The sequence below is a fragment of the Centroberyx gerrardi genome, chromosome 16 (assembly GCF_048128805.1).
Source record: "Centroberyx gerrardi isolate f3 chromosome 16, fCenGer3.hap1.cur.20231027, whole genome shotgun sequence".
NCBI classification, from domain to species: domain Eukaryota; kingdom Metazoa; phylum Chordata; class Actinopteri; order Beryciformes; family Berycidae; genus Centroberyx; species Centroberyx gerrardi.
The window spans coordinates 20,730,372-20,754,715 of record NC_136012.1 but is presented as its reverse complement, the minus strand read 5'-3'; the positions used below and the strand labels follow the sequence as shown (position 1 = coordinate 20,754,715).

At 39.2% G+C, this 24,344-nt stretch overlaps 1 protein-coding gene across 4 annotated transcripts; it reads left to right on the top strand.

Annotated features, from left to right (window-relative positions):
- The first annotated feature begins 11,878 nt into the window (after positions 1-11,878).
- clnk (cytokine dependent hematopoietic cell linker) lies at positions 11,879-24,142 on the top strand. Of its 4 annotated transcripts, none has more exons than XM_078289199.1 (18): positions 11,879-12,052; positions 16,843-16,895; positions 17,174-17,214; positions 18,982-19,138; positions 20,549-20,601; positions 20,689-20,740; positions 21,412-21,462; positions 21,591-21,625; positions 21,774-21,793; positions 21,877-21,951; positions 22,362-22,383; positions 22,539-22,563; positions 22,644-22,731; positions 22,836-22,852; positions 22,998-23,092; positions 23,230-23,307; positions 23,411-23,566; positions 23,711-24,142. In XM_078289199.1, exons 3-18 carry the CDS (start codon positions 17,212-17,214, stop codon positions 23,861-23,863), a joined length of 1,080 nt encoding a protein of 359 aa, XP_078145325.1. In that variant the 5' UTR covers positions 11,879-12,052; positions 16,843-16,895; positions 17,174-17,211; the 3' UTR covers positions 23,864-24,142. The 4 variants fall into 4 exon arrangements, with proteins under 4 accessions (XP_078145325.1, XP_078145323.1, XP_078145322.1 ...); XM_078289197.1 differs by having other exon boundaries at positions 16,837-16,895; XM_078289198.1 differs by lacking the exon at positions 11,879-12,052 and adding an exon at positions 16,293-16,321.
- The last annotated feature ends 202 nt before the right edge of the window (positions 24,143-24,344 follow it).

Genomic DNA, 24,344 nt, shown 5'->3' with positions numbered 1-24,344 from the left:
ATAGCGTGATGGAGAGAGATGAAAAGAGGGGGGAGGATGGATTAGGAGGGCAGAGGCAGAGCCAATCTTGTGTGTTTCTTTCTCTCTGAGCAGCGGCCCGCAGTTTCTTACACTGGGGGAGAAATGTTACGACAGCAGCCGCTGTCAAACTGCACACCTTCCTGTTAGTTTCCATAGTTTGGAGGAAGATTTCACCTTTGACCCTAGGAATGTGTGGGGCCTCATAGTGAAGGCAGGACCCATGTAGTTTTAAACCTGGCACTAGTCCAGCATGGCATGCATGTGTAGCCAATGGCATGTTGTGGTACAGTATGCTATGTATCATTTAATTATTATGAGATAGAGTTTATTAGATAGATCTTCAGTCCCCTAGAGGAAATTAGTCTTTTTTATGTGTTTTTTATTTAAACTTTATGTAACCAGGTACAGTCTCATTGAGATTAAAAATCTCTTTTGCACGAGAGACCTGGCCCCAAGACAGCAGTAATTAAAAATACATTAAGTTACAGATAACACAACAAAGAAAATAACATAGACAGTCACAGTTCCCTATTGAATGTGTTTCTAAGTCTTTTAAAAAGTCATGTAATGTATCTCAAAATCACATATACTGTAATTTCTTTCCTACTATTGCTACAGCTATGGAAGTGAAGACATAAAAGTGCTGCTGCTCACAAAAAACTATAAGAAAAAAATAAAAACAAATATATACAATCAATAATGATGAGCCATTAAAAGTTAAAAGTAAAAGTTCTTCCCTCATATCCAAACACAAATAAGAATAAGAGCACGCTGGTGTCTCAGTTTGATGTAATAATTTCATAGCCTTGCTCGGAGTTGTTTCAAAAAAATGTAGGACAAGGTTTTGCATGGAAACTCTCGCTATCTAGACAGCTTCAAAAACCCATCCTTCCTCAGCTTGTCGTGTGCAGACGAAGCCACTGTAGCGCTGCCAGTTTTTTGTTTTTTTTTCTTCACATGATTGCTGCACTGTTGCTGCACTTTTCCTCCAGTCCCAAGAGGAATGGTTTGGAAAATCATGAAGTATTAATCCAGGATAGATGCAGGATGCAGGGACTTCACCGCTGTAATGTATCTCAAAACATAGACTATGAGCTATTTTCAGACATGTCAAAGAAACGAATTGTAAACCAATTAAATATGAACATTTCCACATGTAACAATACACAAAATCCCCATTTATGGCTCTGTTTTCTGAAGTGACACAGTTTCAATTTTAAGTGCCTGTATATGTGGTGCATTGTTAGTGCTTTACACCCTGTACTTCTTTTCTTTTTTGGTCCATAAATTTTCCCTCCCCCTTCTCCAATTCCCTTTACTGATATATTTCCCTTGGGAAAAGGTGGGTTGAAACAATATCCCAATCTATCTCATTGTTTACAGTCCATTAATCTAGCTTCTTTACCTATCCATGGTGAAAGAAAGTTGTATTCTACCTGTGTGAGCGTGTTCATAAAGCTTGTAGTTGGGAAAACTTTTGACTTATTTTTGTCATGTCATGCTACAGGAGCTAATTCAGTGCTAATACTCCTCTGCTGAGCTTTGCTTGTCCGGGAACTGTCTAATGTGGGTGCTACATCCTTTTATTGTATTCAGCTGTGCTTTTTAATTTTGTTTATTTTGAAAGTTTTGCATGAAGTTTTCCAGTATGCCCCATGTTTTTCCACTTAACACAAAATGTCATCACTGCACTGTACAGACACCCTATTACACCACTTCATATGGTGTGGCCAAATAATGTCATGGCTAAAATGATTGTTATCACTATTTGTTGTTATAGAATATTGCACCTTTTCTGATTTTTCTCTTGGCAAAAAGAGCTTGGCTTTGTTCATTTTGGCACTGCCTGATTTGGGCGGTATTTTATTTCTTTCTGCTTATCTTTAAAATAAATGGTCCTCCATATTAACGATATCCGTTGGGATTCATGATCTTTCAACAATACAGATTACACTGGTCACATCTGGAAATAATACTTAATTGATTCGTTGAAATGGTTCGTTTGCAGGTAGATCTCTTCAGCATGAGAGAAAAGACTCACATTTATAAGACATGCAGTGACTCAGTGACTCACAGGAACCCTATAAAACACAATTAGAATTTGCTTCCAGTGTTGGCGTAAGCAACTGTGGTCAGTGACCTGATAATGAAATCAGACAGGTCAGTCATGGCTTTTTCCTTTCTCAACTTAGTGGTTAAATTGCGCCACAAGGGGCCTTGGTGAGCAAAATAAGTGCTGCAACCTTTCCAATTTGGAAGCACCAGACCTGAAATACCATAGCTGCTTCAAAGTTGACAAACTCTCTTTCTGTCTTTGAGGACAGCAAGGGCCAGCTGCCTTTCGTGTGTGTGTGTGTGTGTGTGTGTGTGTGTCCCTCTGCTACTCAGGGGAAGGGAAGCCTCAGCTGGTCAGTGCAGACAAGTTAAAAGATGGTCTCATTCTTCTCGCTTAAGGAACCTCACAGCTGCCCCGTTTCAAACAGCAGATTGTCTCTAAAGATTTAGACATCTGAGGCTTAAAAAAGGTTGTTGACACCTGGGGGACATCATTGTTTTCTTCTCATGTTGATACCGTGCTGAAAGTGCTGAAATTGTATTACTTAGAGTACTTTGACCATAGTCACTGTTCACTTTATATGCGCTTTTGTGTGTGTAGGTGTGTGTATGACTTAAGTCACTTTCAGGGACACACACCAGACTTAAGACCAGTTGATTGGGGACGGCTTGTGCAATTGGGGACAAAAGCCATGTCCCCAATTGGTAAAAAACAGATTTTTGGGTCAGTGGTTAAGGTTAGGGTTAGGTTATGGTTAGGGTTAGGGTTAGGGTTAGGTTAAGGTTAGTGTTAGGTTAAGGTTAGTGTTAGGTTAAGGTTAGGGTTAGGTTAAGGTTAGTGTTAGGTTAAGGTTAAGGTTAAGGTTAGGTTTAGGCAAGTAGTGGTTAGGGTTAGGGTTAGGGTAAGTCTCCGGGAAATGAATGTAAGTCTATATAAATACCCCAAAAGTGACTTAAGTAAGACTGTGTTTGTGTGTGTGTGTGTGTGTGTGTGTGTGTGTGTGTGTTCCACATGAGCCCAAGGATTGCACAATTCAAAGTTGTGGTTTAAACAAAGTGGAAACAAACATCCTTTTTGTAATATTTACTCATCTTGAGCATCTTATATTAATAGGATCCATATCTTATAACTAGTGAATCAGATAATTCTCAAGCAAAATCAAATATGAAAGTGTTGCTGAAAACTTTTAGTCAGACCAAGGGACATGAGAGATGTGTGATTAGTGGCACCACCCAGTGGCGACTGCAAAAAACAGAAAAACAAAGATCACACTTCCTGTAAGAGGGGAGCCAGTGAACACACAGTCAACACCTTCCTGCATCATCAGACCTATATGATTATAACGAATTAGTTAAATATGCACTGATTCCACATGTTAAGCATTAAAATGACCTGCAGCCTCAAAGACAAGGATCAGGATTTTTTTAGGTGCAAATCATATTGATCACTAACCAAGAATAGTTTTTAGGAGATTTACTGTACAGTGTCATGAAAACTCCCTCTGTAAACTACAACCCACAAACAATCTGACCAAACTCAATGTGAAAAAGGCGAAGAAATGCAGTTAAACAAACAGGGTGAGTAATTTTTCACAGCACTTTTGGCACCAACCTCCACCATTTGTTCACCATGCCAGTACAAGTCTCAAAATCACATGTAACTCCTTTCTTTCTCTCCTTTTATCCTGCTGTTTTCTACTATTGCTACAGCTGTGGAAGTGGGAGGCTATGTGGTTTTGAGGGTGCTTCAGATCTCATCGATTTGTATTGGAGCTGAACTTGAACTTGAACTGAACTAAACTGAATTGAATAGAACAAATGCTAACAGGAGGTTGGTGTCATTTCCTCAGAAACACACATTCTGGCGTGTTTGTCCTAAGAGGAGACTTCATTCTTGATCAAGTGAAAAGGTTTCTAAAAATGCTGAACATTCCCTTTGAGGAGGCAATGAACTGGGGGTTCAGGCTTTAAGGCAACATCCATCTTACATTTATATGACATTTAATATTTTAGGCATTTAGCTGATGCTTTTATCAAGAGTAACTTACAATGAAAGCAGTGGTATGGTACATTGCAAGGGTCGCATATAGTGTTTTTCATTGTTTGCATGGAAGCCATATTGACATATTGCCTGTCAGCAGGAGTTCCGTTTTATTCCCTAATCTGATCTTTTGCACTGATTTTGGCATCATGACATCATATATCCTCATGTCTTATATCTCTGTTTCATGGCACTGACAAAACTATAACGATCCTAGTGTTTCTATTCAGTGAAACTTCATTTATCACTGGTATTTCACTTTTGTAGTAAGAATTATTATTATGGACTTCACTGTCTTCACTGATCTCATGATCCTTTTCACACACTGACTGTGATCAAACCATTACAATCATATCACACTCAATTAACTTCCCTTCTCTGCACCGCCGTGTCCTTTAAGCCACTTGAACCTCATGAGCAGGGGCATCACATAGCGAGATCCATGGATTATATGAATGGAGTGGCTGTCTGACTCAGACTCTGTAGGCAATGAGGATGAAATAGGCTCCTCCTGTTTGAAGTTAATGGGGATGGATTGTGTCCGGAGTGATGTAGAGCCACATTTACTGGAGGCTGCAGCCGGGGCGAAGACCTGAACTGTGAGCCTGCTGGACTGCAGCGGCACAGAGAGACTGATGCCTGCTCTCCCAACAGGCTATTACACATGTGAGCAGACCAGAGGTGGCCAAGCAAGTAAGGACCAGGCTTCAATGGTCCAGAGGTTGCAGTAATTAGACTTGACCATGCTACCACTCATCCATTAAGCCCGGCCCCACAGTTGCTCATTTGGAATTGCTCGAGCAATGCCTTGCTTCCACTTAATATAACAGGATTTGGTAACCCTTTAAATTACAGGACATTATTTACGCAGCAATGACCGGAAATACCTAAGTAATATCCAAGTTAAATAGATGTAACAACTAGTTATAGCATTAGAATGACTGGTAATTACTGAGTAAAGTTGCGGTGCTTTCACCAGTAATTTTCTAAGTGCTAAGTGGCACTACCACACACTTTTGAAAACTTAGAAAGGAGCTGGAGGCAGAACATAAACTAGTTCAAAAAGGAAGAAACACCCTGTCTGCATTGATTTATCTTCCATTCATTACAGAAAGTGACAACACCTGTGCAGAAACAACCATTTTTTCATTAGGTTTTCATTTGCTTATAATGTAGAACACATACAACAATACTTTATATATTTTAGAAAAGACATGCCAGTACTGACGATGTACAATATTCACACAAACACACTTAACTCACAACAGAAACCCTAGAACAGTAAAATACAGCTTTTTTTTACTTGTATATTACTCAGTAATTACCAGTCATTTTAATGCTAGTTTGTGTTAGGTAATGAAAGACAGTGTGTGTGTGTGTGTGTGTGTGTGTGTGTGCCTGCCTGCATACATACATACAGTACGTGCATCTTAGTGTGTAGGTTGTGTTTGTGTAATGTGTGTGCAGGTGTTCACTTGAGTGTTTAAGTGGTAGATTAGTAGCAGCAGCATTGCGGTTGCATCACAGTGTAAGATAAATTCATGGTGAGGCTTACCTTGCTTTCTCATTTCACTTCCACTGAAGCTGTGTGTTGATGGTATCAGTGTTCCTCAGCTCACTACAGGCAGGTGGAGGAAACTAAGATGTCAACTCCAAAGCTGTTTATAAAATGTGGCATGCAAATAGGGAATAAATAAGTAACGCACCTCTCTTGTCCCAGATAAGAGATTCAGTGAATCTCTTTGGGATCATTTGGGATTTATTGCAGAATATGCATTTCAAATATGTTCAACAAATCATGTCAGGACAGTTTATGAACTAGTTTTTGTGCACTCCTGTCCTGATTTTTCTTCTCCTAAATAGGAGAAAAATCAGGACAGGAGTGCAAAAAAAAAAGTTAATAATCTCCGGAACTAATGTTTATGTAAATTTATTTGTAATAATGTAAAAATGTGCCCTGTTTGAGTTTATTCCCACAGCCATTATAACATGTACCTTTGGTTTTACTTTTAACAAATGAGCTGATTCGTAAAATCATCCCCTGATTTTCCAGGAGCCTGGGATAAGAACATTGTGGAGGTTTTCAACTCTGTACTCCTTACATCTTATTTCACAAGGCAACAGTCTTGTAATTTCACTGAATTTTACTGAAACTGGTGACAGTATCTTAAAAAGCAATTGAGACAATAAGTCCCAGATCCCCATTAAATCGTATACTGTATCTTCCCTTGTCTTTGTTATTAGGCAGAGAAGCCCGAGGAGAAAAGACCAGAAGCCCCCGGGCTGCTATGATGACAAGCTGCTGAAACACTTTGCAAGACGCTCGTTGGGTATTTCCAAACTGACAGTGACCCCGAAAGGCAGAAGTTAATAAAGCTGCATAATGCAGCGGCAATTTGGTTGAACCTCGGTCGTCTCTGTTCCTGTGCGTATTGAACTGTTTTACATCAAGATAAACATTTGGTGCAGCCCTCACTGTTTTGTCAGTCAAGGGTTTTGTGCTCCCATACTGCAAAGCAAACCAGTTCACATATACTGTACTTCGGAATATGTTTTGGGATGTGTTTCACAATGTGCAAAAATTGGCCAAAAAATGTCCACTACCAGTCAAAAGTTTGGACACCTGATCGAATGTATTATGTTTTTCATTATCTTAAAGCCATTTTGATCTAAAGGCTTATGCTTAAATGCTTGAAATTTGTTTTTTTAGACAAACACTTTTTTGGTCACTGCATAACTCCATTTGTGTTATTTCATAGTTTTGATGTCTTTACTATTATTCTAAAATGTGACAAATAGTAAAAATAAAGAAAAATGTGTGTGTCTTAACTTTTGACTGGTAGTATATTTGTACATATAGATGACATTCAAAATATATATGTGACACTGGAAACACATTTTCTTTCTATGCACCATTGACAACATCCAAAACATATTTGTGTGTGATTGTTTTTTTTATGTCTTTATTCTGTCTGGGCTGCCAACTGGATTTCAGTTTTGGCCTCAAGTTGGAGACACATCAGGTGTTTAGATAAACATAAATAAGACAATTTAGGAGCGCCCCTCCACATTAGTATTGTCATTACAGAGTTAGCTTGCAACCTCTGGAACAGGATGCTGGGCTGATGATTTTTAATGTACCTTATGAGTGCGGCGCAGCGCAGCTCCTAGCCTGCAAGCAATCAGCAGGCTAGCTCTCAGCTCATTAGCCTTGGCTCCTCTCACTCAGACACACATCTTCCAGAGACTCCACACCACAGCAGGGGGAATGACTGGGATAAATAAGGAATAATCAAGGAATCTTCCCGGCTGCGAGTTGACCTGAATATGGGGCTCCTTGCCGTCGTGGAGGCTCTGCCGGCACAATGCTACCATCGTAATGAATGGAGCAGTGTGTGGATGGGGCGACTGAAACAGAGGGACTACTAATGCAGTGACACTAACGCTGAGGCAGGAGGACGCTCCTCTGTGTTTGAGTTCATAAGGAAGCATACTTTAGTACAGCTTTTGTACTGTATAATGTGAGTTCTAGACTTGGCCCATCCACATTTGCTAGTCAGTAAACAACATACATTTTTAGTTCAAGCGATTCCTATTCAATCAACCTAACACTGAGGTAAATGAATACACATTTGTGGTTGTGGTGTGGGCTCACTCATTTATCGTCTAGAATGCCGCATTTCCCCCCAATCATTCTCACACATTGCCAACTTTGTTTCTATGCAGCTTATATGAAAGGCATCCAAATGAGCGAAACAAAGAACAATGCAAATCTGTGGGGCTGAGAGAAAAAAAAAAGAATTTTAAATATGCCACTTCAGACTACTGCAGAATATGTCAGATTATGCAGTGTGTGCAGCACACAAACAAAGACCAGGCGCTGGGTAAAAATACTTTCTCTCAGAGACGCAATGCAGAGCGTCATCCTGGCTCCTCAAGGTTTAATTATTTGCTGCTGTATGATTAAATAAATCAAATGTCAAACAAGGCATTTTGTGCCATCCTTGAAAATCTTCTTAACAAATTATGAAGCGGCTACACATTTACCATTATGTCTCCTCTGATAATAAAAGTACATTTTCCTATTTCTTTCTACCTCTCCTCCTCAGGAACTTCATATTTCAAGCGGGTACTATCAGTGTGCTGTAAAAATGGAGCAGCCTAACAGTCGGGGCGTGTTCAATCAAGTGCCGTTCACAAAGTTCACGAAGCCATGACACATTGCTGCAGAATCAGATAGGGCATCTTTTTCCATGAGGCTAATATTTCATGTACAGAACATTCGTTTTCTAGTCAACTTCAGCTGTAAGCCGCAGCCAGTCTCTGTCCATCCATCACACCCTGACCTTGACCGCCGTGCCCTGACGGCTGCCCGGGGCACGCAGAGTGACTAATGTCGTCTCAGCCGCCGCCTCCCCGCACCAGAGGCCCCCGATATCCGTCCAGCATTATCCGACCCTGGCGTCTACAGATCCCTATCTCTCCTCCCAGCTTTAATTATTCACGCTGCTGAATCACACTCTTATCAGAGAGATAGCCCACTGGCCAGACTCCCTGCCCCTTTTCTCTCTCTCTCTCTCTCTCTCTCTCCCTCTATCTTATCTACCTGGCTGCATGACACATCTCATGCTTCACATATATAGATAGGAGAAGACAACTGCTGTGGTGTTTCCTGTGAGCAAGTAGGCAAGTATATAATGAGTAAAGCACCTGAGCTACCTATGAACTATATTACTAAGCCAACAATAGGACGACTGCAGTTTCATATGCGACTTTGTTGTTGGCATCGTCTGTGAGACACAACACTTCTTAGGTCTGTGTATTCAACCTGGGATAACTAGTATTTGCAAATCATTTTTAGCATTTGTTTTAACACTAAAAATGTGTGCAGTTTGCAAAGAAAGTGTAGAAGATCACAGGAAAGTATTTGAAAGTCGATTTAGTCAGTTTATGATATCATGAACTTATGATAGTCAGGTAATTGGAGTTTTATACATCAACCCAAACTGAATTTAACTTGGTGGTTATTCTGTTTATCAGTGACATCCTTCCGCTGCTACTAAATACCTCAAAAGCTGTTTATATCTCTTCATTCATCATAAAGTTGATGTGGTTTATCGTCACCATCGTACGCAAGCTTCCTGTAGAGTTAAGGCTTCAGCACAGCGGTGCAGCAATATCACTTTCAGTTCAATTCCAAGACTTCTGTGCTGAGACTCCAGTGGATGGAGAGAGGATCTGGTTTATAGTCAGCCTAGGAAAATTCATGTGACCTGAAATTTCTTTCATCTCCGATTGCAGTGTTTTCAAAGAAAATCAACTCAGCAGTCTCTTTAGGTCATACACGTGCATCTGTGAAGCCAGACTAGTGCTCTCCCTTCACCAAATGCACACTCACTCACTCACACACACACACACACACACACACACACACACACGCACACCTCGCCCATATTCAACCTCTGTGTTCCTCACCCCCCAGGCTGGGACTCTGGATCTTATTTCTTAGTGACAGGTCCAGGACAGAGGAAGGGGGGACGGCTCATTTTTTGGCTGCTGGGAGGGGGATGAGGGCACAGGATGAGCTGCCAGATTGACAGGCCGATGAGGCTGTCGCTGGGGGCGAAGGTGTAGAGATGTTAGGGGAGTTGGCGTTTGCGGCTCAAAGATAAGCATCAGTGAGAATATGAGAGGCCAGATGGTAATCTTTCACAGGAAGTCAGGCTATACCATTGCAGAAGAAACCACAGGAGAGAGGCTGACCTTGTGCGCCTGTGCTCAGCTGCAGAGCTTTTTGGAGGAGGCCGGGCCTCCACCTCACTGCACACAGGAAGGTGCTCCGTCCTACTACTGTTCTCGTTTAAAACCAAGGCCAGTAATTTCTAAAGTTTATATGCTGATCACTGATTTCCGTTGTGAAGTAAGCCTGAACTTTTTTTTTTTGCGACTGTCAGTTTTGCATCACAGCTCAATGGGAGCATGAATAAATTCTGAATCAGCCCATTTATTTATTTATTTCACTGTTGCACAACAGTTAACCCAGGAGTTTTCAATATTATATATACATATTATATATTGTAGATCATGGTCATGATTGAAACTTCAATTGCATTGTTCTTACAAATGCTTTCCCAATAAAATGTAATTTTGCCCCCACAATAAGCGATTTGTGTTTCCCTTTAAGTGACTTTATAGGTAAGGAGGACAACTTAACCTCAGTCACTGTTATGCACATATTCTTTGAAGTGGCAGCAGCTTAAAGGTTAGAGACTTAGACTTATGGCCAGAGTATCATCCGTATGAGTTCCTGGACTGGCGGCAAAAGTCTAGTTAACTAATTAACTAATCTAGTTAACCTGTATTTACTAGTGTCAATGTGCCCTTTAGTAAGGCAATAAAACCCAACTTCACAGATAATGCTGAAAAAGAGCATGCTGCTTGGCATGATTCAGCACACATTCTCAACATGAGTCAGCAGATGCTTACGCTTCATTTGAGCGATAGCTATTCTCGGTGTACCATTCAAACTAGAGATGCAATTTTGTCGTGGCATTGTCCGCACTCTCCTGTTAGTCACCATAACATATTGCCATCACATTGATATTGTCAGAAGTACTGGAGATGTGGCCAGAGCCTGGCAACTGGTATGATCAACAAATATTAACGGATTTTAAAGCAAACTGGTATCACACAGGGATCAATAAGTCATATTAATCTATAGTCACCACCACTGGCACGCAGACTCTTATTGATAACTACAAAAAATTACACATTTGACCCAAAACACTGAAAAAAAACATACAGGTCACATTGCTGGAGATTGTAAAAGGGCAATGTTTTCAAATTAGAAGCCAATGATTGACACTACTGTATCATAACAATTGACAGTTGACAGTCCATGAACTTGTAGAGTGTGCATGCTATAAAGTGAAAATGTTCCACTAAAGTGAAATATCACTTTAAAAGGTTAAGCTTGAATGAAATGTTTTCACAAACAGGAATTATGTTTCCCCCCCCTTGCCTGATATAGAAACGCACCCAGATGGGGAGATGATCTAATGAAAAGAGTAAATGTCACACTGCTACCCTTTGCACTTTGGAGAGCAGATGTTGAAATGTCACAACATTCTGGCTCAAATTAAGAGAAATACCTGTAGCGTTGGAAAACTGTTTGAACCTGATTTACTGAACAATTGGTGGGGGCCAGAATCTGAGACATAGGGGCAAGAGCTTTTATGAGAAAATATGCACCTGTTTTCTTGCATGCTGTTAGAAAAACAAACAGATGTTGCACATTTTCAATTTTGTGCAGTCGCAATATAGCTGTAGTCTCATACTGACTGATAAAAAGGCTTGCTGAAATCAGTGAATATTATGTCCGGTGTAAACAGGCACGTCATTAGTGTTGCATAGCGAAAAGGAAACACAGGAAACCTCAAGGGTTCCTGTTAATAAACACCTGTCAGAATGACTTTTTTTGTAATACACAAGGGTCCTTTAGAAATTAGTAGTGCTGAAACACTGATGAACAGAATAACCATGTCACAAAGAATGCATCCACAAAATGTTTTGTGCATGCCCACACCTAATAACTGTATACATCAACACCTGTGAAGTCAGACCACAGCTGCACAAGAAGCCTCCCATACACCTTACACTCTCAGCCGTCTAATGCATCAGTGAAGACCTTAGTTATAGGCCAGTAACTCACCACACAGGAAGTGATTTTGGGTTACTGCAGTGGGCTGCTCGATTCAGTCAGTCAGCCGTCTTAGCAGATGTATCTCTGTAGCTCTATGGGAGTGATAGCAAGATTGTAGACTAGAGTGTAAGACCAAATTGGCAGAAATTGCTGGGCGCTCACTGATGCTGGTTCAAGGTTAAGCTGAACGTCTGTCATTGAGTGCGCTTGTGCTACAACAGCCTTCTAAACAGGTAGGTTGTCACTGAATTATTCTCAGTTTTCAATTGCTGTATCTGTCTCAGTGGGTATACATGTAAAAAGCAATGGCAGAGCAGCCAAGCATAATTGTTGGTCTGCTGTAAAAATAGATTCAAACGACGTGTATGGAGGTACAAAGAGGAGACGGGCTTTGAAACGCAGACATATTACATTTGCTACCGGAGCTGTAAATCGTGCTTCGATTAAAATTCAAGAACAACTCTCTAGGGGCTCTTGGATTTCAAATACACAGGATCTGATTTTAAATTCCTTTATGCAATCACCTCATGTTATATGGAATTAGGATGTGAGCAGTCATTTAGACTCTTTAGTGGTTTTTATTATCAATTATCTCAAAGTTTTGAATCAGGTTGAATCAGGCCCATTACACAACAAAAGGCTCAAAAGTAAATTCCAGCATCCCAGCACCGCTTGCTCTATATTTGCACTTGGTGCTAATCATGCAGTCAACATCAAACTACAATATCATCATCCTCAAAGTGAACAATAGTTTGATGAACCTCTACGCTATAATGATCCAACTTAGTGAAAGTAAAACAAAACATACAAACGAAAACAAACTTGAAACTTGTAAACCTGATGAGTGTCAACATCATTTCAAAATCATTTTCAAACTCAATATCAACAAAAGAAAGAACATGGACTTTTAAACATGAATCTCAACATTTACTGTACACCTTACTTTACTGACACCTGTTTACAAACTATAAATTTCAATAGTTTAAATTGGTTCTTGTAACGCAGTGTCAAGGGAGTGCTGGTTTAAAAAAGTACCGTATATATAAACTGTCACGCAACATCATCAGTGTCGACTCATCAGTGCATCAAGTGGCCACGTCAACACCAACAAGAATATTATCGACAATAGTGCATGACAGTTTATGACCAATCCTAATACACAAGTTATCTACAGTATCCCATGCCCATGCTGTGGTTATAAGATTGATTTCCTAATTTCAGCCCCAGTTGGTATCGCCTCTCTTCAGCCAGAGCCACTGGCTTCTCCCCTGAGTTGCTACTTCCTTGATGGCCCGTAGCAAAGCCTGCTAGCAAATCCTTAAGTAGTCTAGGGGTTTGAGCAGCCGCAAATCCTCGGCACCCAATTTCCATGGGGCAGAAGTTTACGTTCCAGACTTGCTGCTCAGCCTCAGACGCTAGCTCTATATATCTAATCTTCTGCCTTTCATATCTCATCCAAAACATCTTCCCCTGGCTCAGTAAGCTCTACAAAGTAAGCAGCCCACTGAGTGTTGCACCACAGTGCCAAATCCACTCCAAGGTTTGAGTCTCCCTTCTGGGTCTGTGAGTTGCTGGCCCATGATGTCTGCTGGCATTTCACAATCCCTGGTGTTGCCTAGATGCCCTAACTTCTGGGGGGGGGGGGTCCTTCCTAGTTCCTGCTTTGTTCTCCTTCACAGACAAAGGGATATTTGATTATGGCTGGGCATTGTCTTTTGTAAAGATAAAAAAAACTGCCAGTCAGAGTGATTGATTGGTCCTCCTGACCCCATATTTCTCTTCCTCTTCTTACCTATTTTCCAGGGCAAATTATTTATTTAATTGACACCATGTCCTAAAAACAGGGTTCCCACGGTCATGGAAAATCTGGAAAAGTCATGGAATTTCAAAATCTCATTTCCCAGGCCTGGAAAAGTCATGGAATTAGTAAAATCCTTGAAAGTTTTGGAAAAGTCGTGGAATTTTGTTGTGTGTAATGAAATTAATTGTTACAGTAATCTTCCATGGATAACCTTCCACGTAATGTAACATAACGGCAAATTTATTTTCTGTAGCTGTTGACGTAACGTAGCTCTAATATGTGTCGATGCGTGACAACGTTTTGTTTACTATCACGTACGTTTCCTAACTTCTACGTGAAGTTAGTTTTAAGTTGGATATTCGACAGACATTCACTCGGGACAGCGGCGTCTTCTTACTCAGTTTCACCCAGTGTTGGCAGTAGGAGGACGGTTAGCTCACCTCCCAGAACCTCGCGCTTAACCGCTGGAGGCTGACTTAGGGACCGTCAATAAATTACTGTTTAATTGACACAAAAACAATCATTATAAACAATCATTCAATACCTTCATGCTGACTTGACAATATTAGTGAAAATTATGATTAAAAAAGTATACTAAATTGATGTAGCACACTTATTTTGATTGCTAATGTGTAATTTATTTATTTTACATAAATATTTTAATAAAAAATAATGGCATTTTTTTCAATAGCTTCCATGTAATGTGACCCAGTGACTCCAAATCAGTACCAGAAATTATTACTATACAGGCCACATCGGACACACCTCTTCATATTGTATTTTAGTGCTTCTTCTATTTTTTATAAATATTTTTTTATGGAAAATTCTTTTTTTTTTTTTCAATAGCTTCCATGTAATGTGACCCACTGACTCCAAATCAATACCAGAAATTATTACTACACTGGACAAATAGGACACACCTCTTTATATTGGATTTTAGTGCTTCTTGTATTTTATATTAATATTTTTATGGAAAATTCATGTTTTATTTCAGTAGCTTCCATGTAATGTGATGCAGTGACTCTAAAGCACTAAAATCCAATATAAAGAGGTGTGTCCTATTTGTCCAGTGTAGTAATACTTTCTGGTATTGATTCAGAGTCACCGCCTCACATTACATGGAAATTCTATTATGGATCCTTGAAAAGTCATGGAAAAGTTTTGAAATGTTATCCATGAAAATGTGTGGGCACCCTGTAAAAAGCTCAAATGTGACACAAATGGAGAATGTGTGACAAAGACCCATATCTCAAGCATAGTGCAAAGACGTGATGAAAAGGTACGAGGCAGAAATGTAGCGGCCCTTTGTCACTCAATTATTTCCTTGTCAGACTTGATTACTGTTCATTTGGGCTGGAGCCTTTAATGAAGCAGGACTTACTGAGTTACCAGATGTGACGGGAAAACTCCAAGCAGTGTCACTCCTGACATCCAGATCAACCTGACATTGTGAATTTCTCGAAGCCTGGCATTGTATTTGCATCGTATTCATACATAATCCTGTGCTTCTACATCTCTCTCTAAGCCTCTATGACAGATCCGTGGAAATATGCCATTTTAATCCTCTGCACTCGTTGATAATTGAATAATCTGTGTAGACAGCCTATGACAGAAGCGAGTTTTATTTTCTTTCAAAGAGTGTGTAAGTACACTCATTAGTTGGGTGATATTTGGTATATCTAAGGTGAATACTGTACAATAAAAGGGGAAGTGACACACTCGTCCCCCCATTTGCCGAGATATTTATTTAAGATGAATAGTGTAATACTCCTAATATTCCCTCCTGATGCAGGTGACTGCTGTATGTATGTTGGTCCTGCTTGACCTAAGTGCTGCTTTTGGTAACGTTTTGCTGTACTCATTCTTAGTGATAGATTGGGGGAGTGGGTTGGTATTTCATTGTCCGTCTTAAATTGGTTTTCTTTCTATTCGACTGATAGAAAATCCCTTGTGTCCACTGATGGCTGTTTCTCCTCACAGTCCTTGATCACATGTGGTCTCCCACAAGGCTTTATTCTTGGACCGATTTTAGTCTTCCTTTCTTCTGGGTCACTTAATTTGGTGGCATATTATCTCTTTCCATTGCTATGCTGATGATACCCAGTTGTACCTCTCAGTCAAGCCAAGTGAATGGCCTCTCTGTATAACTGTTTTTTGCAGAAGTGAAGTACTGGATGTCAACATTTTTTTGTAATTAAATTCAGACAAAACTGAAGTCCTTGTTATAGGCCCTGAACACATTTCCATGCCTTCTATTCTCTATCTCTACATCTTACGCAAGCCTCCAAGAATCCCATTGGACCTGTGCCTTAACTTGGAGCAACACCAAAAATCTTGCTCAGTCATGTCTCTTCTATCTCAGGATCACTGGGAAATTAGATCTTAAATTTCAAACAGAGAGGAATAAAATACAGAGAGGAATATACATGCTTTTATTTAATCTTGCCATGACTACTGTAATGCTTTGTTTACCTGCCTTAACCAAAAACAGGTAGAACGGCTTCAGTGTGTTCAAAACACTACAGCAAGGCTTTTAACCAAAACTAAGACACATCAAATTTAAGCGTCTCTTTACTAGTTGCCTGTCTGTCTTAGAATTGATTTTAAGATTTTATTGATTATTTTTAAGGCTTTGCATGGCACGACACTTATCTTTCTGAATTTTTGATCTTTGAGCCTGCCTGAGTTCCTCAGCCTTATCGTAAGTCCTTTCTATAATCTTTCGCGTTCATTCATTTTGCCTTGTCTGCTATTTATTTATTCTATTTATCTTACCCGTACGGCTGGGACTATATTATACTTTTTCATGTCATTGTTCTATCTGTTTTATTGATCAGTGTCAGTTGTTCATTTATATTTTCATTGGTTGTGAAGCACTTTGTAACTTTGTTTTGGAAAAGTTCTATAAATAATAATAATAATAATAATAACAATAATAATAATATTGTTGTTGTTGATGTTGTTGTTAGTATTATTTAAAAAAATAATAATAATAGAAAAATAGAAATAGAAAAATAATAATCATTAATAAATAATAATCACGATAATAATAATTCTTTGACCGCTCTACTGTACTCTGAATCAGTTCTGTACTGAATATAGAGATAGGCATCTAATCACATTAGAATGACTGACTAATCCTGGAGGCTGAGTGTGATGCTGTGAAGGCTAACCGAATGTATCCAATTTGCTAATTCATATGTTTCTATGTTTAAGCTACAGCTGCTCCTCTAATTGCACCACCCACCTACCAGAGGGATCTTTTCACAACCCAGGTGCTCATGTCGATAATAAAATCTAATTTTGATAATCTAAGTGTTTCTCAGTAAATGCAGATCTACTTGCTTTCCACTGAATGCTGAAAATGTACAGCAGGTCATATGCAACAAGCAGAGGGGCCAAAAACAGCTCCATTTAGTTGCATAAAGATCATACTCTTGCATGTGTAACAGTTGAGAAAAAAATCCAAGGACATACTATCTTGGAAGGCCACATCCTCGTGCTGAATGCCAAACTAATGATGTTTTTCGTTTTTGTTTCACCCCCTCGTTAGCTGCAGAGAGAAGGAACAGCCATGAGTCTGCTGTGATAATGGTGAGTTATGGTGCCCATATCCACACCATTTCCCTGCTGGTTCCGCATGACTGTTCCCAGGGGAAACTTTTAGAGCTTGCAACCCCTTGTGTAATTACCTTTTAGCACAGAAATGAGAAAAGAGTGAGATGCTGCTCTGTCCCTGTCATTGTCAGTGGCAGGAACAGACCAGAATTCTGCTTTCAATGTTTTGGTATTAATGGGAAACTTGCCAAATATGGCCCAGTGCTGTGGAGATCTTCTGTTAACATTATTTTAGGTTGGTTTGGACCAATTCAATTATACTTCAATGTCAAAGCTTTGTAAGCATCCACAGCTAAAATTCACCACTACTGCTAAATATGAAACATAGCATTTAAACTATATAGTAAGAGTCAATCTTTAGTCAGAAAATGGGATGTATAAATTCATATGAAGCACAATATAAGCCAAGAAAAAGCAGCTATGTTTAATTATTACATCTGGTTTATGTATGCTAAATCTTCCTCTATTCCTTCCATTTCATTCAACTTTAAGTGTATGCATTCAACTTTTAAGGAGTTGAGAGTAAAGTGTTGCTATTGTTTGTGCTGATATTCCTCACCAAATCATATTTACAGTTTGTTTCAATGTATTTATTCTTATTTGTTTATACAACACACTTGAAATGTGTTATAGTCAATCATACAATGAATGAATCACAAATTATTTCAACTTGGCCTCATCTAATGTCTTATATGAGTTGTTCCACCAAATAATAAGTCAGCTAATTATTTAATTACACATTATGTACAACTCAGGTTTGTAACATCAAAGAACTGCATTAATTAACTGAACTGCATTACATAAGTTGCTTTGATGATCAGTTTTACTGTGTGCCAAACAACTGAAGTAGAAAAGTCTGCATAGAAAAGTTATTATAATGAGGCTTATTAGACACACCATTATATTTTTGTTCATTATTTAGCACACTTGCAATGCATGGTGTCAATGCATGTTTCTTTGCATGTGGGTGGGGGTGTGTGTCTGTGAAGTGAAAGGCTAAAGGAAAGCTCATGGAAAGAAGTAGTGGGCTGTGCTGCAACACCTCATAATAGTTTCCCCTGCTTATCAGTGGTGAATGTGCGTAATATAATATCAATGTTAGGTGAAGTGTCAGCCCAGGATGGAACCGAAAGACGATCATAAAAAAATGAGAAAATACTGGAATGTTATTGTTGGCTTTGTCGATTTAACTGGTCTAAAGACAGCTATCAAGTTAAGTTAAGGGGTTCCCAAGAGCAGCTTAGTGCTAAGTTAACCTTTGCACCATTATAAGATGATCTTTGGGTTAAGACGGTTTTGGGAAACTAAGTCCTGGTCAATAGATGCACATTAGCATCTAAAGTCCAATTAGTCTCTATTGTACTAAACTTTCAGGGAAGCTGATATTGTGTTTTGTTTATAAATATGACTGACTGTCTGCACTGTCAGTATTTGGGCCAGGCCAGGCAGAAAGCTCCAGCTTGCAAAGAACATGTTGAAAAAATAATAAATGATTTCCAGAACATTCACACATTGAGTGAGAATACAATTTAGTTTTAGCTTTTGATATATCACAGACAATTGGAAGAAACAATGTAAACTACTGAGTTTGACAACAAGAGAATTGCTTATAAATCACAGACTTAGCCTTGGATTAGATTGTAAGCACAAAATTTCTGCATAAGAACATGTAACAAATGAGGCCCTGTGGTTTTGCAGGTCGATCTAGTCTCATCTGAAGAAGTTGCACTTTGCTCTCCACAGGAACGCAGCAAGAAAGGGCAGAAGAACAAACAGAGATGCGGTTACCACAACAACGTTGAGGAGCCGGAGTACCATGTGGTGGACGACGACCAGGAGGATGTGCTCAATGTGCACATCCAGCCAGCCAGGCCTCTGCATGCTGACCAAGAGTATGCAGGTAGGACCAAACAAGTCTGTGACAGAGTTATTACAGTTTAGGGTTTTTTATTAGTTTTTATTTTTAGATAGTTTTCAATTTTTATTTAAATTTTGATTTTAGTTTTAGATAGTTTTCAGTGTGGGTTTGGTAGTTTTAGTTTAGTTTTTAATTAGTTTCAGTTGTAGTTTCAGAGTATTTTTGGTAGGTGTGCCATTTTTTAAAGCTATAATGATAGAAGTTCAAACAGGTGTTTTGTACATGTTTGCAACAGGTATTGTGTAATACAAACAATAATCATAATTTCTTTATAAAATTGATTTACATTGATTTTTCAATTAGTGCTTCAGTAATAACAGCCAAAAGTCCTTTGCCCAAAATTCTTTTTTACCCTGCACATAAACAAAAAGACAAAAACCAAAAATATTTTGCTTAGATCTTTATTTTATTTGCATGTTATCAACATTTGATTATTTTACAAATAGACCAGATCATTTTAGTTCCGTTTTAGTTTTTTCACAAAGTGTCTTTATTTCCATGTATGACAATATTAGTAATACATTTTCATCTTAGTTTCGTTTACAATAATAACCTTGATGATCAAACCAGTAAGCCAGAAAAAGCCCTTCCTTGCGGCTCAGTGGGCACCAAGTGTTTGTGACGTCCAAGGTGTGAATATGTTATCCTCTCTCGCTCTCATCCTTCCTGTCTCTCTTCACTGTAAACAGTCCAAAAAAGTTGAAATGCCATAAAAATAGAAAACGGTTCATAAATATAGACTGGAATCGCCTAAGCATCAAAAAACCTAAGCATTAATCAAAACTTCCAAAGTTGCCAAAAATTCAGTATTGTATGCACTCCACTTGACACAATGAAGGTGAGTTTATTTTCTTCTCCTGCACAGCAAAGCTCCAGTGAACATAATTAGAATGGAGTCGAGAGTGAAGCGCAGGCAAAAATAACAGCTCCATTGGAAACTGGTGAGAATGAAAGCAGCGTGGATCTAAGAGAGAGCTCATGCTGAGTGAGCATGGCCTGCTAGTGGGTCTCCGGGGCCATCTGTAGGCTGAGTCAGACTGTGGGAGATATACAATTATCCAGGAGCTGGAAGGGGAGAGAGGAAGCATGTAGTGTGAATAGACTCTCTTCTCTCTCCTGTGTGGATGTGGCCCACAGTCGGTCACAGCCGGGGGCTTCACAGCTGTAGATTCACAAACTTTATATGTGGCTTTTAAGTTTGAGCACGCTCTGAGTGTTCCTCGCACTGTAATCGATACTGCCCGCTACTGCAATTTACTGCAGGGATTTGGAACAACTGAAAATTTAAAACTGTTTCAACTGTCAGCTAACATTTCTACCACTAAAACTACTATGACTGCTATCACTGATAACAGCAGCCTGGGTGATCGTAACATTTCTTTTGTTTTCCAGACAGGGATCTTCCAAGGTCATCATCTGCTCAGAGCCTGTGCTCAAACTCAAGTGTAAGTTGTTGTTGTTTTTTTATTCGAATGAGGTTGGCATTACAGTTGGCCTACTGTAAATGTCTGCTTATGTTGTGTTTTCCTCAGGGTAACTCCACCCCGCCTAGACGTCCACCCAGAGAAATTCCATTTAATCCAGGTAAACTCACAAAACTGTAGCATAAAATACATACACAGTTTTGTTGGTGGTGGAGGTGGCAGTGTTAGGGACATTATTCTACCTGTTTATAGTAGATGTAGTATGATGTAGTATGTATATGATGTACTATATGATGTACATGTACATGTATTATGTAACAGTATACAATGTACTATGGGTATGTATTTACACTACCAGTCAAAAGTTTGGAAACACCACATTTTTCTTTATTTTTACTATTTTCCACATTGTAGAATAATAGTACAGACATCAAAACTATGAAATAGCACAAATGGAATTATGCAGTGATCAAAAAAGTGTTAAACAAATCAAAACTATATTATATTTTAGATTCTTTAAAGGAGCCGCCCTTTGCCTTGATGGAAAGGCAAAGACTTTGGAAAGGAATTCATACATAGGCATCAACTTCACTATTTATATTTGTCTAAGAAACTAATTTCAAGCATTTAAGCACAAGCTTTTAGATCAAAATGGCTTTAAGATAATGGAAAACATAGCACATTCAATCAGGTGTGTCCAAACTTCTGACTGGTAGTGTATATGATGATGATGTATGTAAAGTCCTTTGAGACATGCTTGTGATAAACAACTATATAAATAAACATGACTAGATTTATGGTGGCGAATGGTATCTGTTCTGTGAAACGCAGGACCTGCTGTAAATAGAAACCTGAAGCCAGGCAGAAGAAGGACCCAACTGGGTAACTGTGCATAATTAACTTAAAACATTTCCTCCAGAGAGTTTTGTTTTGGACCATAAAGGCAAATTTATTCCACGGTTCTGTACACACACGTGAGCATACAGTAGTTTCAACTGTTTCTTTCACAGATGAGAGGGTGCCAGCTGTGCAGCCAAGAGAACAGGTAAACACACAGCATCTGTCATAAACATATGCATGGTGTATTGTTGAGTCTGTTTGTCATGACGTCGGCATGTGTGTGTGTGTATGTGTGTGGAAATTGTGTTGCTTGTAATTAATAAAGCGAGTGATCCCTCTTCTCTCCTTTCTAGCACACACAGCTCCCGCAAAGGTAACTATTGTCCAAGTTACAAAACAATTCAGTAGATGAGTTTGAATGGACTGCGTTAACGGCTTCAGTCTGTGTTGTTCCAGGTCTCCTCCATCGATAACCAAAGACCTAATGAATCAGATCTCTGGACTGAATCTACAGAAAGCCTGCAGGAGAGAGTGAGTTCTCTACACTCATATATCCGCCCTGCTCATGCTAATTTGCAGCAGGGCAGGTAGTGCGTAGCGAGGCCGTCCCTCAGCTGGGAGGCCTGGTTTCAAGCCCCCATAATGACAAACATCCTCCCTGCTGTAGTGTCCTCGAGCAAGACACTGAATCCCTACCAGCTGCAGGGTCGCTGTTCTGTAGCTGAGCCTGACCTCTGACCTCCATGTGGAGGGGGGCAAGTGAATTTCCTCCTTAGGGATCAATAAAGTATCAAAAATAACTAACGTTTTGTACAGTGTAGCAATAGCACCATCTGCTGGGTAGAAATATCATCTACAGAAATGAACCTCTCTGGAGCCTTTCTTTGCAAAAACATGATGTGTTGTCATGTATGAATGATGCAATGTATTTTTTGTTTCAGTGGACAGAGAGCAACTAAACATGTAAGTAGGCAAACATGCAGCACCTTAATTCACCATGTTTAAATGAGAAATGTATTCTATTCTGCACAAGCAAAATCTTGTCCTTGCTAGAAAGAACATTTTTACTCTCTTGGCATATTGTTTTCAACAAATTGTCTTTTCTTCCTATTTAACAGGCAGAATTCAGTGCATCTACCACAGGTGAGAACTATACATAATTGTGAATGCAACACTTGGGAAACCAGATTTTGAAAGCTGTAATAATGTCTAGTATATTTCAGGTGCACAGAGCTCTGAAAGTGATTCAGCCAACCACACCAATCAAAGACATTCTTTGGATTTGGATGCTCAACATCAAATAGACAAAAGGTGCAGTTCTGTGAGCCTTTCCTACCTTCCCAAGTAGTATGATTATATGATATTATATGATATTATATTGTATTATATAATAATTGTATTTACTCTTTATTTAGGTCACATCAAAATCTAGGTAAGTGATGCTACAGAACATCATAGAACATTTAATACAGAACATTTAATATAATTGTTCAATAATAGAGAACATTTAATGCAATTATTGATTAAATAATATAAATAATAATAATTATTGAGTAAATAATAAAATCTACTGATAGAAAGGGCATCAACAAAGCGTCAGCACCATGAGTGGCCTCAGACTAAAGAAGACTTTGACCAACATGAGTTTGTTCCAATGGAAAAGCCTCAACAGGTACTACTTACTGGATAAAGCAAAGTTATAGATTGTGCCACACACTGAAAAATGATGTCATGTAGTTTCACAAAATGAAGTAAAGTTGCCCTATAGATGTAAATTCACTGTCCAACGAATTGTAACTTATTTGCCAGACCTATTATGAAGAAGACTGGTATGTTGGGCCTTGTAATCGCGCAGAAGCTGAGCATGCCTTACACCTGGTGAACAAGGTATCCCTTATATGTAATATACAATGAAATTAATACTGTATATGTCTGTATTTGAAGATTAATCTTGTCCTATTTTGTAATCTTATGACATTGACCACATTAGGATGGGGCTTTTTTGGTGCGAGACTGTTCAAACAACACCACCGGCGAACCCTTGGTCTTGGCCGTGTATCATGACAGGAAAGTGTACAATGTCAAAATCCGATTCATGGAGAGCACCAGCAAGTACGCCCTCGGAACAGGACAGCGGGCAAATGATGTGAGTACACAAATTCAAAAAGCTAGTTCAACAAGTACCTTCATTATACTCACATCTTACTCACATCTCACCAGGTCTCTCTTGAGAATGGGACCCCGTGTCTCAATGAGATTACCTGTCTAAATAAATCTTATTCTTCCTCAGATGTTTGACTCTGTGGCAGACATCATCAAATTCCACTCCATATTCCCAATAGTGCTCATCAACGGGAGGAATCTGTCAACAAGCAAATTCCCAGGGAACTGTGTGTTGACATGCCCAATAACAAAAAAAGATGTTGACCAGCTGCTAGTATGAAACATGTGCCATTCCAGCTAAGATAACTCTTTCATCCTGTCTGACTTGTCTTTTTTTTCCTGTAATTTGCAATGTTCACTTTCATTGTTGTGGCCTATATTGTCTTCCAGATACAGTTAATGTTTTGGAATATGCAACGTACCTCACCCAAAACATCCACTGAGGTTGTATTATGTTCATGATCGCATCTCAAGTGATACAAGTATGTTGGGGAAAAAGCTAACTGGGTATACAAATTGTGAGAGTGTTTACTTTGTTTTAATTAAAAAAAAGAAGCTATGGAAAATTACACAACTGAGTGCTGTGTGCTTTTTAATACTTCAGTGTTTGCCTAAAAAGAGGCAAACACGGACCTCCTGAATCCCAACTGACAAACACTGGAGCTGATCTCGCCTGAATGAAAAAACGAATGCATGATACTCACATGGGGAGGATCCCAAAGCCTTTTCACTCCTCCTCCTCGTTCCCTCCCCTCCCTCAC